The sequence below is a fragment of the Otolemur garnettii genome, unplaced genomic scaffold (genome assembly GCF_000181295.1).
Source record: "Otolemur garnettii isolate 467f Iridium unplaced genomic scaffold, OtoGar3 scaffold00110, whole genome shotgun sequence".
NCBI classification, from domain to species: domain Eukaryota; kingdom Metazoa; phylum Chordata; class Mammalia; order Primates; family Galagidae; genus Otolemur; species Otolemur garnettii.
The window spans coordinates 3,540,259-3,555,116 of record NW_003852505.1 but is presented as its reverse complement, the minus strand read 5'-3'; the positions used below and the strand labels follow the sequence as shown (position 1 = coordinate 3,555,116).

At 38.7% G+C, this 14,858-nt stretch overlaps 2 protein-coding genes across 4 annotated transcripts in view; one reads left to right on the top strand and one right to left on the bottom strand.

Annotated features, from left to right (window-relative positions):
• Positions 1–3,647, top strand: part of TMEM255A (transmembrane protein 255A) — a 57,541-nt gene extending 53,894 nt beyond the window's left edge. For all 3 annotated transcript variants that reach the window (XM_012809663.1, XM_003797010.2, XM_003797009.2), the window contains one exon: positions 1,355–3,647. In XM_012809663.1, coding sequence (XP_012665117.1) covers positions 1,355–1,513 — 159 coding nt within the window. In that variant the 3' untranslated portion in view covers positions 1,514–3,647. The remainder of the gene's footprint in view (positions 1–1,354) is intronic.
• A 246-nt stretch (positions 3,648–3,893) lies between these two features.
• Positions 3,894–11,527, bottom strand: ZBTB33 (zinc finger and BTB domain containing 33). The gene is made up of 2 exons (XM_003797011.1): positions 11,303–11,527; positions 3,894–8,829 (listed from the first exon to the last, which is right to left on the bottom strand). The coding sequence occupies exon 2, from the start codon at positions 8,825–8,827 to the stop codon at positions 6,806–6,808; it is 2,022 nt and encodes a 673-aa protein (XP_003797059.1). The 5' UTR covers positions 8,828–8,829; positions 11,303–11,527; the 3' UTR covers positions 3,894–6,805.
• Between the last annotated feature and the right edge of the window lie 3,331 nt (positions 11,528–14,858).

The window sequence follows — 14,858 nt, the reverse complement described above, 5'->3', positions numbered from 1 at the left end:
TCAAACCCGCCAGCCTGGGTGTATGTGGCTGGTGCCCTAGCCACTGAGCTACAAGGCACCACCTGCTCATGCTAGTTTTTAAACTTTTTTTTTAAATGGAGCCATGGTGGTGGTCTCAAAATCCTGGTCTCAAGTGATCCTCCCATCTGGGCCTCCCAAAATGCTAGGATTACAGTTGTGATGCACCATGTCTGGCTAGGTGGTTTTTAAAAATCCCTCCCTCTTCCTTTCCCAAAGACTACCAAAATTAGACAACAGAAAGGAAAATTGAATCTGCAGTGTCTCTGCAACCTGACATATTGCTCCACATTTTGACATTGATATTCTCATCTCCATGCCTTTGTTACTCTTTGCTCTTCAACCTACCCTGCATTTGGAGGTGATGGGGCAGCAGTTAAGGTAGAATAGAAAATTTTGTACTTGGAGTTGGAAGACTCCAGACCCAAACTCCCTGACCTTAGCTTTTTGTGTATGAGATGAGCTCCTGGCCACTGTACTACCTCCTTGTGATATATTATTGTTTTAGCAAAGACTCTCCTAATGTCTTAACCTCATTAAATGTTCTTAAGATCCAAACTACCTTTTGAAGACTAGCTGGGGTGCTATGGCCATCACTCAAGGGTATTGAAGGCTTGAGCTATAAATGAGAGAAGGGAGTGGTGGACTCAAGAGACAACAGAAGTAGAAGCAATATTGCTGGATATGGGCTTCAAAGTGGGGGAGGAGGAAGATTACAAGATGCCTTTGGATGAGGCTTGCAGACCAGGTGACTGAATGAATGTAGGACCACCGATTCTATGCCCATTTGTGAGGTGTAGAAGCTCTCTGTTGTTCCAAATAGAAACAGAGTTGGTCTATATCCATTTTGTTGTGTTTTGTTTGAGACAGAATCTCACATTTATCCAGCCCACTGGGTGTTTTTGCCGCTGCTGCCTGTCCTGCTTAGCAGCCGACTTGTCCTGGGGCCTGCAGTCCAGCCCTCCAACGGTCTGAGGGACAGTGAACTGGCCCCCTGTTTAAAAAGTTTGAGGACCCCTGGCTTACAGCAACCTTAAACTCTTGGGCTTGAATGATCCTCTTACCTCAACCTCCGGAGTAGATGAGACTACAGGAGTGTGCAACCACACCTGGCTAGTTTTTCTATTTTTAGTAGAGACGGAGTCTCACTCTTGCTCAGGCTGGTCTCAGAACTCGTGAGCTCAGGCAATCCACCCACCTCGGCCTCCCTGAGTGCTAGGATTATAGGCATGAGCCACCGCGCCTGGCCTATATCCATTTTTAAATAGTAATGACTGTTTGGGACTTGGCAAACTCACTGCCTATACTGGTGTGTTTATTTTGTTTTATCACACAGCATTCCAGCGTCTTTCCGTCTTCTCCTCCCTCTGGACTTTCTGATGAGCCTCAGTCTGCCTCTCCCTCGCCCAGCTACATGTGGTCCTCGAGTGCACCTCCCCGTTACTCTCCACCCTACTATCCACCTTTTGAAAAACCACCACCTTACAGTCCCTAAAGAGGAATACCCGCTGGCTATTGAGATTATTGTGGCTTTTGTATTTCTGCTTTAGTGGAAGTGTGTAGGGTACAAAATTTAAACTGTGATTCTTACGCATAAAGTTTTACAACGGCCTGCCAAGCTAGGGAAAGATAGGGATGAGGCTTATTCATTATCAGTGCAGGCAAGGGTGGACAGGCTGAATCCAGCACTTCCAAGGCTGGGGAGCCAGCCCAGCAAGAAGCTTGTCATGTTTGGACCTGCGTTACCCTATGCTCCACCTCTGTATTCAGCAGAAAAGTGGTTGCCATCTGTTTCACTTTATGTAAAGGAGTGCTGTCCTCAGGCCCTTGGCAAATTGCCACCCTAGCACCTTGTTTGAAGCACCTGGCTTACAGGCTATCTTTCCTTACCCTTAAAGTCGGTCCCTAAGAAAAATATCCTAGCTAATGGGGTTACACAGTAGTCTGATACAGAGAGTTCTGGCCAAGATTTTGTTTGCTTATGTCTGGATGTTGAAAAAAGCTGCCCATCTTATTCCTTCTAAGTATTGTAAAAATGGCTGTTGTGATCATTCAGCTCAGCTTTTGTTATTGGTACCTCCTTAAGGGAAAGTACAATATTCCTGCATCTTTATTGGAGAACAGGATTGTTCTGGAAGCACTGAAATACAGAACATGTGAGATCTCAGTAACACAGCTGATAACTTAGGAGACGGCAGTTATGTTATTACAAAATATATTTGCAACAGGAGATAAAAATCTTATGGTTGAAATTCAGTTTAAAAATGTTAGATTAGGTTCTTGGGTCATGATATGAATTGTTATTAATCTTTGTGACTATTTAATCTTTAAATATTGTGCTTCAACCCCAGCAAACCGCACGTATCCTGCGCCCTACCCAAAAAGAATCATCTGTATTTTTAATGCCACTGCTCTTAATTGGTCCTTTTTTCTGTTGAGACCAATCATGACAGCATTCAAGATTATGAAAGTATTACAATGCCGCTTCAAGTCTGCAAAACCTCATATGTAGCCAACTTGACAAATACTTAAGTGTTACGGTAGATTTAAAATCCATCTGGCACATTGTGGTAGGTATTTGTACAGTTCTTTTAATTATAGCTTTAAACCATCAAACTCAGTTTAAAACACTTTCGCACCCTACCTTCACTTCAGAATGAACACTTTCATTGTGATCTTACGTTAACCTGAGAATTGATTGCATTAAAGGAAGATTGATAATCCTACACTTATACAATGTAAAAATACAGGGGCTACAGGAGGGTACCTAATTAGACAGTTCTGCAAACAGAACATATACTGGAAAATTTTCCAGCCAATTACGCTACCTCCCAACTTGATGGGTTCGAGGTAGCGGACAAATGCTGGTGCTCCCATCTACCTTGTAGACACCCAGTCATCAAGAATCAAGGCACAACATGTGCACTCACTTACTGGTCACAGTAAACGTTTGCAAAATATTCAGTTTAACTTTCAGCATCATGGATGTTGTCTTATCCAGATTTCAAACCTGAAAAACTCTCTAATCCTTTTGAGTTATACAAAATTTTTTACAATTCTAAGCATATTAAAATTGTATTGGATTTCAAAAAGGGACTAATAACCAATTGACTTACTATAAAAATATCAACTTGTAATACTCAATTTTTTTTTGCCATTTACACTTTACCTCTTCCTTTAGTGAATGTGCATATTTAATTTTTAAAGGCACCATCACACAGTATATCACATTTCTTAAAGTGTAAGATTCTACGACTCATTTCTATGTATTTTTCTTACTTTACAGAATAACTTGAAACAGTATAGATTTTGTAACACTTAATTTGAGCAGCTTTTTTTTATCACATTGAATTATATAAAATGCATGTCACCTTAGAAAAATATTTGCTTTACTCTTTTGCAAAACATTTGCTGTAATGAAGGAAATTTGTATTTCCAATATAGACTGCATTTTGTAATATTTACTGCTTTATTCCTAATTCTGCTTTAAAGTATTGAACTGGGCATGAAACATTAAAATATTAACCCAGAACCTGTACAAACTGGATATTGCTTAAAATCTGTATCACTGCCATGTTGGAAACCCAGACCGCTTTTGTGATGTTTCAAATTAATAAAACCATCCTCCCTCCTTATCCCAGTTGCGTTTTCAATGTATCTACAGCAACTGACAGCAGCTGACTCACTTTTGACTATTTATGGTTCAAGATACAAGGGGATTAAGATTAACCAACGTATAAAACCTAATGGGAAATTTTGCCATGTCATCAGAAATACAGCTCCAGTCTTCTGCTATGAAAATTGAAAACAAAATAGAATATCAAAGCCTATATAATTTATGAAAGATAACCTTATAAAAAACACACCCCGAAATAAGAATTAAAACATTTTATTTTTGCCATAAGAAGCTCTACGAACTAATATCAAGCAATGGTTAATGAAAAGTAGAATGTTAAAGTCATGACAAGGAAGATTGTACAAGTATGAACATTACAGTATTAGAAGAAGTGAACAAGGTTTTTCATGATTGACAGACGGCAGAAAGCCAGTGCTATTGAATTAACATTTAATTCTTTAGAACATACACACCTTGACAATACAAAATACCTTTATAAATGTTTACTGTTTGTCTTTTTTGTACAATGGAAAAAAAAATGTGGCACCATTCCTTCACAGTGATTTCATGTGGGAGATCATTACCACCAAAATCATAATTATCATTTAGAGTATATTTTAAAGTTAGTTTTGCAAGGTTCCTATGGCATTTTCAAATCTTTGCTTAGTTTGAACACTGCATTTTGTCATCTTTTAACAAATAACCATTTAAAATAGTTCCTATCCAGAATATTTACAGGTAATTTAGCTTAAGAGCAAATTCGAAGCCAACTTGAAAGAAAAAAGGAAGTTAATTGGCCAGAAAGCTAAGTATAAAACAGAAAAACCCTGTGGTAAATTTTAAACAGCATCTTGCTATAGATTTCCAATCCAATAAATACCAGGAATGAAGAGTTTTCAGCCCCAAGGAATATTTCACATGAACTCTAAACTTTGGATATGGAAACTTCTAGAAAAACTGAAGACCCTGAGGTACATGCAAGTAAGAGTCTTTTGGCAAAAATACAATTTAATTTTCCAGTTTTCCTCCTCCCATAAACTCCAGAAAATACCTTTAGTAGGCACAAAGTTCAAATTTCATATTCAGAATTCAGAGCGCAGCAGCGGCAAACAATTATAACCGTATTATTCAGAATGATAGTTTTCCATTATAGAATTAATTCCTGGTTTGTCATAACAGACTTGTAGAAACTACCAAGTTTTTTTATGACTAACTAATTTATCTAGCAGTTGAGTCTGAAAAATCTGGAAGCTCTGCTGGCATCAGTATTCACATTGGTAGAATTATAGCTAACTGGTAAAACAGCATTAAGGAATCTCAAATTTCCATTGAGAACATTTCAGAGTGCACCTTACAGTCAAAGAGTAACACTATCAATATCTACACAGAAAGGAAACAGATATGGCGATTTCAGAGATCAGAGTCTTAAGTTTCAGGTAATTTCAAATTTCCCAAGGGTTAGTTTACAAAATGGTTTGAAGGTCTAGACTTACAGAAAACACACAAATGCTCATCACTCGACCCCTTGGTAAGCAAAGGATATTATTTTTCTTTCTCATTGTATTATTGCATGTACTGATGCCTGATACCCTCAGCTACCAACTTTAGAGATACTGAAACCATTATCTTCAAATCTAGCTTACCATCAGAAGAATGATGCATATATGAGAAATTATGATTAAAGCTTTAAGTTCAAGGTCAAGAAATAGACTATTTTTTAAAATACATGGTTAAGGAGAAAGAAAATATCTATGCTGAACTAAGAAATACTTAAGCAAAGTTACAAATGACTAATAACTATGCACAACAATCTTTTCCAGTATCTATTAACTTTTTTCCTTTGCAAAAAAATCATCTACAGAAGTTCCACAATTCTGTTATAAATGCTAGGCTATATATTTTTTGTTCCAACTCCATTCCTTTTAGTACTAGCACTTCAGTAATTTTTAACTTTATTTTCTAAATGTTTAAATATGTGTAATTTTATAAGGAAGAAAGGTGATATTTCTTGTTGTCAAGATAAACGGGAAATGACAAGCCTATATAACATTCCAGATGTAGTTTCTGACTGCTATAATATTGCAGCAATTTGCAGATGGAATAAAACTTATTTTAGAATAGGTACAAACCTAAAAGATTCTGTTGAAAGTACTAAATCACCAATTCAACTATTTAAAATAAAGACTTCCTCTTGGAGATTCTAAGTAATATGAACATTAAAAAATATATGCCAATAGCCTCCCACCTAAAATATATAGAAGTCTCATCTATGGATTCTATCATTTACAAAGATTTATACATAATTAAAAATTCATTTGGTGGCTTTTAGATCAAAACTTGAAAAAAAAATTGGGGAATATTTTTAACCATAGCAAAAAGGAAATCTCCATTCAATTCCATCCTCTATCATGTAAGAGTACAGAAATAAAAATAAGTGCAGCAGAACTTTTTGTCTCCTCCTGTCTGCATTGATTTGTTTTTCTACCATTTTGCCAGCAGAGACCACATTACGAAGGTATACAGTGGTCTAGGTACCAAAGTCTTTTAGGCTATGGCAATACAAACAAGGATTAATCCTAAGCAGCTACATCTAATTTATTCTTCAGATGAGAGACTTGTCTGCATGGCTGTTTTTATGGGAGGGTGGGGGGCGGCAATTATTCACCTGGACTAGCAGAATACCCAACCGAGCAGAAACTTATTCTAAAATTTTCCAGAACAACTTTAGAAGTTCTCGTGTACTTTTTATGCCATATACAAGATACAACACACATTTACAGTCTCAATGTTTAAAAAATTGAGAATTCAGCAGTAAAGTGCTAACGTGGAAGGGGAAAGTTGTAAGATGTACTAAGGTATGCTAATAACTCCAGTTATTTTCAAAGAACATTCAGACTGCTTCAAATTCTATTCAGAAAACTACCTCTCCAAGCTTATTTTTGTTTGCATCTTAAATGAGCTGAAAGCTAACTATATACACAAATACTTGGGGCGACCTCTTAGTCTCTACTCAAACTTTCAGAAAAATTTGCTTCTAAATATTATCAACAAATAATCCCACTAGACTACCTTCGGATAATGTGGCAGATCAAATTTTGTTTGCACCTTGTTTTACAGGTCTTTTCAAACCCATCCCTTAATCCAAACCAAAACTTTCTGGTATTTCAAAGTTTAGTAAGATTCTGGTATTATAAATTCAAACTCAGTACTGCCATCTGTTACATTTTGTTTAAAAATTGAATCATTTTCCTGCTGAATAAAAATATCTTCCCAGGTCATTGGCTTGTTCTGAGGAGTAGATGTGGTGGTCCCTACTGGAGGTTCTTTTCCAGCATCAACCTTATACCCAATACCATCATCCTTCATTACAGACACAGTGCTTGACCTATCAGAAAGATATGCATATTGTCTGATCTGTAAAGACCTGCATGGATGTAAACGATAAAGCTTCGAGTCTCCAGAAGGATCTTGACTATGAACTGACTTTATATGTGAAGACATAAACTGATAGTTGATGAAAGACTTGCCACAGGCCAAACACTGATACCTTCGCTCCCCTGTGTGATGAATTTCATGCTTTGTGCGATATTCTGCAAGAGGAAATACCTTCTCACAGTACCGGCATGGATACTTCTTTTCCCAAGAATGAATGTTAAAATGTCTCCGCAAGCTTGTCAGACAGACATACGACCTTTTGCATACAATACAGATATAATAGACCCTTCCATCTACTATTAACTCATAGTGATCATCATGTTTTACTTTCATACGTTTGTTTGCCGAATCACTGCCAGATGTTTTTGGTGTCTCATTTTCATGTCTGGCCTCCCCTTCATCAGGGTCATCTTTGACAGGGATCACTATGTCATAAGTATCTTCACCAATATTTGCATAAACCTTGCAACCAGTCGACAAGCCTTCAATTTCAGTAGCTGTATCTAAAGTAATGATCTTCTGGCCCTCTGTCAAGTGTTTTGATCCTAAACCTGGATCATTAGTGTTTCTAGTAATTATATCTGAAATTTTTAAAGAATTGGAAACTGGTTCTTGCACAAGTGTAGGAATCTGCATCTTCTGTATTAATGATCCATTAAAACTGGTATTTTGAGAGGTATCAGCCTGTGGAACCAAAGATGTATTACTGACTGCTGAGTCTGGACTGGAGCTAATAGTGTCATCATCATCATCTATAATTTCCTCCTCCTCCTCTTCACTGGCCTTGTTTCCTGTTAAAATAGCACTGTTTGGTCTCTGCTGATTCTGCACAAGTAAATTGATTGAAGAGGACATATGATTTGGAGGTGAAGAACTGACTTTTGGTGGTGGTGTAAGTGGTGTCTGATTTAATAAAATAATGTTGGGAGTCAGATGTGGTGGAGCCGAAGATACCAGCAATTTTTCACTTCCTTGTGTTTGGCTCAGAGTCGCCTGATTCACAGGAGTAGGAAGTTTCTGAGTAGGTGTGATATTTTTTAAAGGGGGAGAATTATTGCTAGTGCAAGGTGCAACATCTGAAATATCAACAGGGCCTGGGTTAAGCTGGACTTGTGCCACTGCACTGTTACTTGGCAAAGTCTCCTTTGCAGGCAGAATCTCAGAGCAGAAAATGACATCATCATCATCATCATCAGAATCGGTAACAATGATCTTTTTCATTTCATAATCTTCAGCACATAATGAAAAAGACTCTGTTATAATAGGCATTATAGTAGCCCCATTATCTTGGGCTTCATCTTTTGATTTTTCTATTAAAAGGTTCTTGTCACTAGAACCAGGAGGTAAGGTTTCAGCATTACCATCCTGAGCTGTACCTGAGATGCTTTTAACCTGGGACAATGGAACACCAAGCTCTGCTATAAATTTCACTCCTAATAACTGCCCTGATTTAATTAACTCATCAAGCAAATCTGATCTAACACGAACAATTTTAGAACTATAGATATAATTGAGAATTTCTGCAAAGATCTCTGCTCTTATAAAGCTCAGTTCAACAACTTGCCCGGCAACTGAGAAGAGTTGATGGAAGTAGGTACTAGACGCTGAAAGAATATTCTTGTGGGCCCGAAATTTTCGGTCTTCTACAATAACAGTAACATCACAGAAGAGTCCATGGCCGCGTTGCTCATTCAAAGAGTTCAGCAGACTGCCAGAGTATTGAATGTCTGTAGCAGAAATCAGTTTTCTACTCTCCATGCCTGTAAAAGAAAGGGAGGAAGGAATAGGACAGGATTAGAGAAGAAAAACAAAAGTACTTTATCATTCAGAATTTAAGCCATTAAATAGTTGATAGTTGATTCAAGTTTTAACCAAAGTTTGGTGTAACTTTTTGGCTTTTATAGAAATTATTCATACAGGCTGGCTTTCAGACTATTTATCAAATCTCATGACTTCTTCCTGAGAAGAGTCAAGCACATTTTAAATTGTTATATAGATTTGGGCAATAATCTCCAGCCATCTTCCTTTGGAACTCAGATACATGCATATCCACTAAGTGATGTTTTAAAGACTAGAATTAATTTTCTAAGTCCAAATTTTTGGTTTTCTCCTTAAGAAGAGGTAAGAGTTAATTTTTAACTGTCTTAAAATTGTTTTTAAGGAAAACCTTCATTATGAGCCCATAAAAATCACTTTATCCATAAATGAATGATTTAAATGTTTAGAAAAGCTTAGAGTATACAATACTGAGTCTAAAATAGATATTACTAAACTTCAATATTTAAGAACATATTCAAAAGCTACTCCCTGCAACCAGTGGCATTTATAAATACTGACAATTATTGCCTCTCATTGTCGTGTTATTTTTCTGTTCTTATTTAAACTGGAGTGCTTCATCTTGATAAATGATTAACTATCTTTCTCATCCTTTCCTCTCTTTTCACCCCCTTATCCCTTTTCCTCACCTCCCTACCTTCACAATCTCCAGAGGTGAAATGTTAAATACAGTGCCAAGTCAAATCAATGGATGCTGTCATGAAAAATAAGACAAAGGAAAAGGAAAGTTTACCATTTCTTAATGCTTATTTGCATGAAAACATGACACATTTAATTTTATTAGTAAAGAATTATGTGCATTGGTATGAGAACTTTCTTCGCTACTCTTCTTCCAAAATAATAGTGAAAATGACAACGTTATTGAAACACAGCAGATAATACTCTAGGAAGGGGGGAATGTCAATAAATTGCATTACTTTGTAGCACCCCCAAAACATCTTTTTTTGCACTTCGCAGAAGATATTCCAGTAACAATTATCCTAGAGTTGTAAATGCACACATACATACCCCTGGTATATTAAATATATATGGATATTATTTGCTAACAACCAGTTGATAAGTACCTTTGAGTAAAGAAATATTTTAATATTTTCCCTTTAAAGTCACCAAGAAATATTAATATTCTCCCTTTAAAGTGTGTAGTGATACCGTATCACTATCCCAGTGCTTACGTTACGCACACGTGGAAGCCAGTACATCTAAAATACCTTTTAAATTTTTCAAAATTATAGCTTAAGAACAAAAGTAGGCAAAAAGTCTAAATATCAAGGATTTAAAAGATGAACTGTTAGAAGGTGTTGCTTGTTAACAGTACCAAGGAATTCCAGGTTACCATAAAGGCATGCATCAAGAAGGGTGACCTTTGGACAGTATGCCAAAAACCAGGGCTTCCAAAATAAGGGAATTTCGACAGAAGTCACTTTCAAGTGGACAGAGAGATTTTTGAATATGGTACCACACATTTTGTGGTTTGCACATGGATTTCTCCAATGTGGGAATGCGTCAAATGTACGTGTCCAGGTGACGCTGGGACTTGGTTTCATTTTGTTTAGGTGTCCCCCTCTTCCCGGTCACGGTGGGCCCAAGGAACAGCAAAGTCAGTATGAACCCACCTCCGTGATTTACAATTTGACTATGGCATAAGCCTTTCCACATCATTGTGAAATAAATCCTTGATCGAGGGTAGGTTCGGAGGGACTGGTGAAGGTGGAGAAGAGATAAAAGCCATCCGCGGGGGACTGAAACAAACCGACACGCGGCTCCCTGCAGCAGCTGAACCTCATCTCCCTTCCTCCACCTCCCTCTTCCCCATTTGCACCCTGCCAAGCTGCAACCGAGGTTTTTAACCCCAATACACGCGAAAAGCCAGTTTCTTGACAATACAGACGGAGGTTCAAACAGCAGAGTGAGGCGGGAGGAATAAGGAGTGCCAGGGAAGTAGGTGGTGGCGAACGGCAGGGTGGGGTGTTGGGGTGGGGGGGATGAGGCGAAGTAGGCGGCATTGTTATGCCCCGGGAAGGGGACGAAGGGGGAGGATGGGCCTGGCAGAAAAGCTCTAAATCAAAGTAGGGGCTAGGAGGAGAAAAACAGGCACAAAAAGGCATACAGAGGGGCAAGGGAAAAGGGGTCTCTGTGCGGGTTCCCCACACCCCGGGGCCTACCCAGGGCACAGGCAGCACCTTGGCCCCTGACGGCGAAGGGAACCGCGCGGCGGCCCTCCCAGTTCGTCCCCTCCTTCACTCCCGGGCCCACACAAAGAAAGAGCCTGCGGAGCTGAGCCTGCGACTCAGCCGCTTCCTGGTTCAAGTGAGGCTAATGCAAACGCAGGCGCGGCCCAGGGACGGAGGAGGCAGGCGCGCTCCTTCGCCCCCTCCCGAATCCGGGCCGGGTCCTCACCTGCTTCCCGGCGCCGCCGCGTCTCCTCCTCGGGCCGCGCGGAAGGGTGGAAGTCCCCAACAAGAAAAAGCTGCACTCCCCGGCGATTCTGCCTCTTCTTTAAACGTCGCTCCAGTCTTAGGCAACGTCGACGCGGCTGCCGCCTCCTGCCGCCACCGCTGTTACTGCTGCCCCGCACCGGCGACAGAGGGCACAGCGCGGGGGCGACGCGCCGAAGTCAAAAGCGCCCTCCTCTTCCGAGCGCAGGCCGGGTCGGTCCGGAAGGGCCCGAGCTCGAGGCGGCTGGGCTTCGGCGTCCCTCTCTACCTTCGGCTCTTTCCGCAAGGGGGCGGAGGAAGAGTGGGAAGCTCTTGAATGTTCGGCTCTTTCCGGAGGGCGAAAGGGTGGGAAAAAGAAAAGGGAAAGATCCGGCGATGCAGTCACAAGCAGTTGGAGTTGGAGGGAAGCAAGTGGTTTCTTCTAAATTGAGTGTAAGCCTCCAGGGCATGAAGACTTTTAGAGATTATACGGGTTTCACTTCCTTTACAAGTTTGAATCTGCTCTATTCGCCTGTTTGTTAGATGATAAACCACCTTGAAATAGAATCTGAATACATATAGTCAAATAAAATGTATTAGCTCTTTATGATGATTCAAGTTCTAGGATAACAACTACATGACAGTAACTACTTTAACAAAAGACATCTAGTGTTGGGACAAGTGCTATCTTCTTAGTTGAATGGTGAAATACTATGTTAATTCCCCTATTTCAACTAACTTTTACTGCCCACCTGTTTGATCTGTAGCAAACTCTATGTTAGGCTCTGTAGAATATGAAAATGAATAAGCCAAGGGTCTCTACCTTTTCGGAGAGCTTATTAGATTTACAAACATGGACAAAAGTATTCGTACAAGATGTAGAAGCGCAGAGAAAAGAATAACAAACTGAAAGTTGTCATTTGAGCTGTATCTTGAAAGATGAATAATACTAACACTGGCATTGTTAATGTATTATTATTATTTCCATAGTATTTCATCCTCAGCTTTAGTGTCTAACACAGGTGGTCAGAGATTTCCTAATGACTGAATAAATAAGTTGTGAGTGACATAATTTTTTAAAAATTTTTCTGGTAATACCCTTCCAACCTAATACCATGATGAATGAAACCACAGGATGGGTGGTGGGAGAGGAAAATATTTCCCTTTAGGCTGGTTTCTGATCACATACAACTAAGGAATCAAATCATTACCCTCATTTTCTTTTTTAAAGATATATGTAGGATAATACAGCATCACTTTCCCAAAACTTAAATTTGCACCCATTTGACCTCTCAGTTGGAATGCCTGTGCTTCTTTCGTACAAAAATCTTACTAAAAAGATTTAGTCCATCAAGATATTACAGAGTGAAAACACATCTAACAATGTCTCATTTTCTCCAGCAGAAATCAGAAATGGATGTTATCATCTACCCATTCTACTCTACATCCTCCTCAATAAAGTTAAGCCACACAGCAAAACACCAAAGTGGTATAGTACAGCTATATTTTCAAACAGAAATGTAAAATTTCTTAAACTCTCCTCCAAAATTTTGTGTTATGGGAAAACAAACTGTGTGGAAAGTATTGCATTATTGTTTTTTTTTTTTATTGAATAGTAACTGTGTACATTAATGCACTTCTGGGGTACAGTGTGGGGTTTTCACAAACAATCCGAAACACTTCCATCAAACTGGTTGCATTATTGTTTTTTGATTAGGACTTAACATTATGAAAGTTTCATTGTCTAATATAAAGACATTCCATGCCAAATAAAAGTATGCTGTTGTAAAAGAAACTAAGGTAGATTAGTATTTTCCTGACAACTGAGAACTTAACAAAACTCGTTAGTAGATTAATGACCATTTTTCTGAGTTATCCTTCCCCCAAATTTAGTAGCAAAAAAACCCAAAAACTTAGTAAGTAAAACAAAGTACTATATACCCGAAAAATTTAGAATCTATTTATCTTTCAGTTGCTTACTTAACTGAAATTAAAATAGTTGAAATACAGATGACAGTGGCAGTAGATGCCACTCTTGATATCATTTGTTGTTCCCCTCAGTAAACGGGAAGATGCAATATAATTTATTTGGCACCAGCATTAACATCACCAAGGCTGCCAACAGAATTGCCTTGCCTTTGTCTCTTTCCTGAAAGGGCTTTAAAAATGTAAGGTCCTAACGCAGGTATAATGAAAACCTGGTAATTCAAAGCACAGGAACTTCTCCTCTTCTGGCTATATCCCTCACCTCCCCCACTAAGCCACAACTCAACTAAAGTTAAAAAGCTACCTATAATGAAAGGGCATCTAATGATCAGGAAAGGAATTTTATTTGTAGGAAAGTAGAGCAGACCAAGAAACCTGAGCAGCTGCAATAATTGTCTTTGGGACAGAATTACTGGAGAGTTTCATTAATTTTCTGTTTCTCTATGAGGTATTTTACCTTTTGTTTTCTTTTTATCTGAAAGCTTAATGCTACTTCAAACCACCCTGTAGATTTTAAACAGAAGAACCTATATCAAACAGATTTGGAGGTATTAATTGTTCCCCATTCTAGAAAGGTTTTGATTGGCTGAAAATGGAATTAGTTAGGTTTTACAGCCACATTGTCAGTGTTTGCGTGCCTTATTTGTACTTGATTTTGAATTCTACAAGAGCAGTAATTGTCCTCTCCTGTGTTAAAATGCCAGCAATCTTGTGCATGCTTAATACAGGGTAGCCATAAAATTCTTGTGCAATTTAAAATAGTGTGCAATTTTAAATTGCACAAAAGCTTTATGGCCACCCCATACATATTAACTGGTGGTGATAAAAGAGTAAGATTCATTCCTAGAGCCCTTACTCTGAGTTATTCTTCGGGTCACCGTTTTGGTAAGGTCACTTCACAAGATAAGAACAAACCCCACTAAGGCAGAGTGGGAAAAACAAAGTTTGGAGGAGCAGATGTGAGCAGGTTGGAATTTTGGTACCGCCACTTGCTAGCTCTGTGATCTTGAGCCTGATTCTTCATCTGTAAAAGAGGGATAATAATACCTTCCCAAAAAGTTGTTTTGAGGATTAAATGAATTAACTATACAGTTTCCAGAATATGCCATGCTGTTTCCTGCTTCCAAGTCTGTGCCTGTTCCTGAGGCTAGAATAGTCATTTCCTTCATATCCACACCTCACCTAAATTGTTATCTGGCAAGTGCCTAGCCTTCCATAAAGACACAACTCAAGTATTAACTTATTTGTGAAGCATGCCTTGGTCCAACAAATGGTACATATATGTGGCTAATTAAAGTTGAATGAATGAGGGTCTGGAAGCCCATAAGTGCCAAATATAAATTAGCTTTCTCATCACTATCCCCTTTTCCCCTTTAATCCCTACAAATCTCTCCTTATGTGACCTGTTTAATACTGCTGATTGCCCCTTTCTTCTTAAAACCTTCCAAAGTCAATTGGATAGGGATATGTAACTTTATACTGGGAAACGGGAGTGGATAATTGCTAACCATAATACAATCTACCAACAACAACCTGTGAGTTGCTGTTATAAT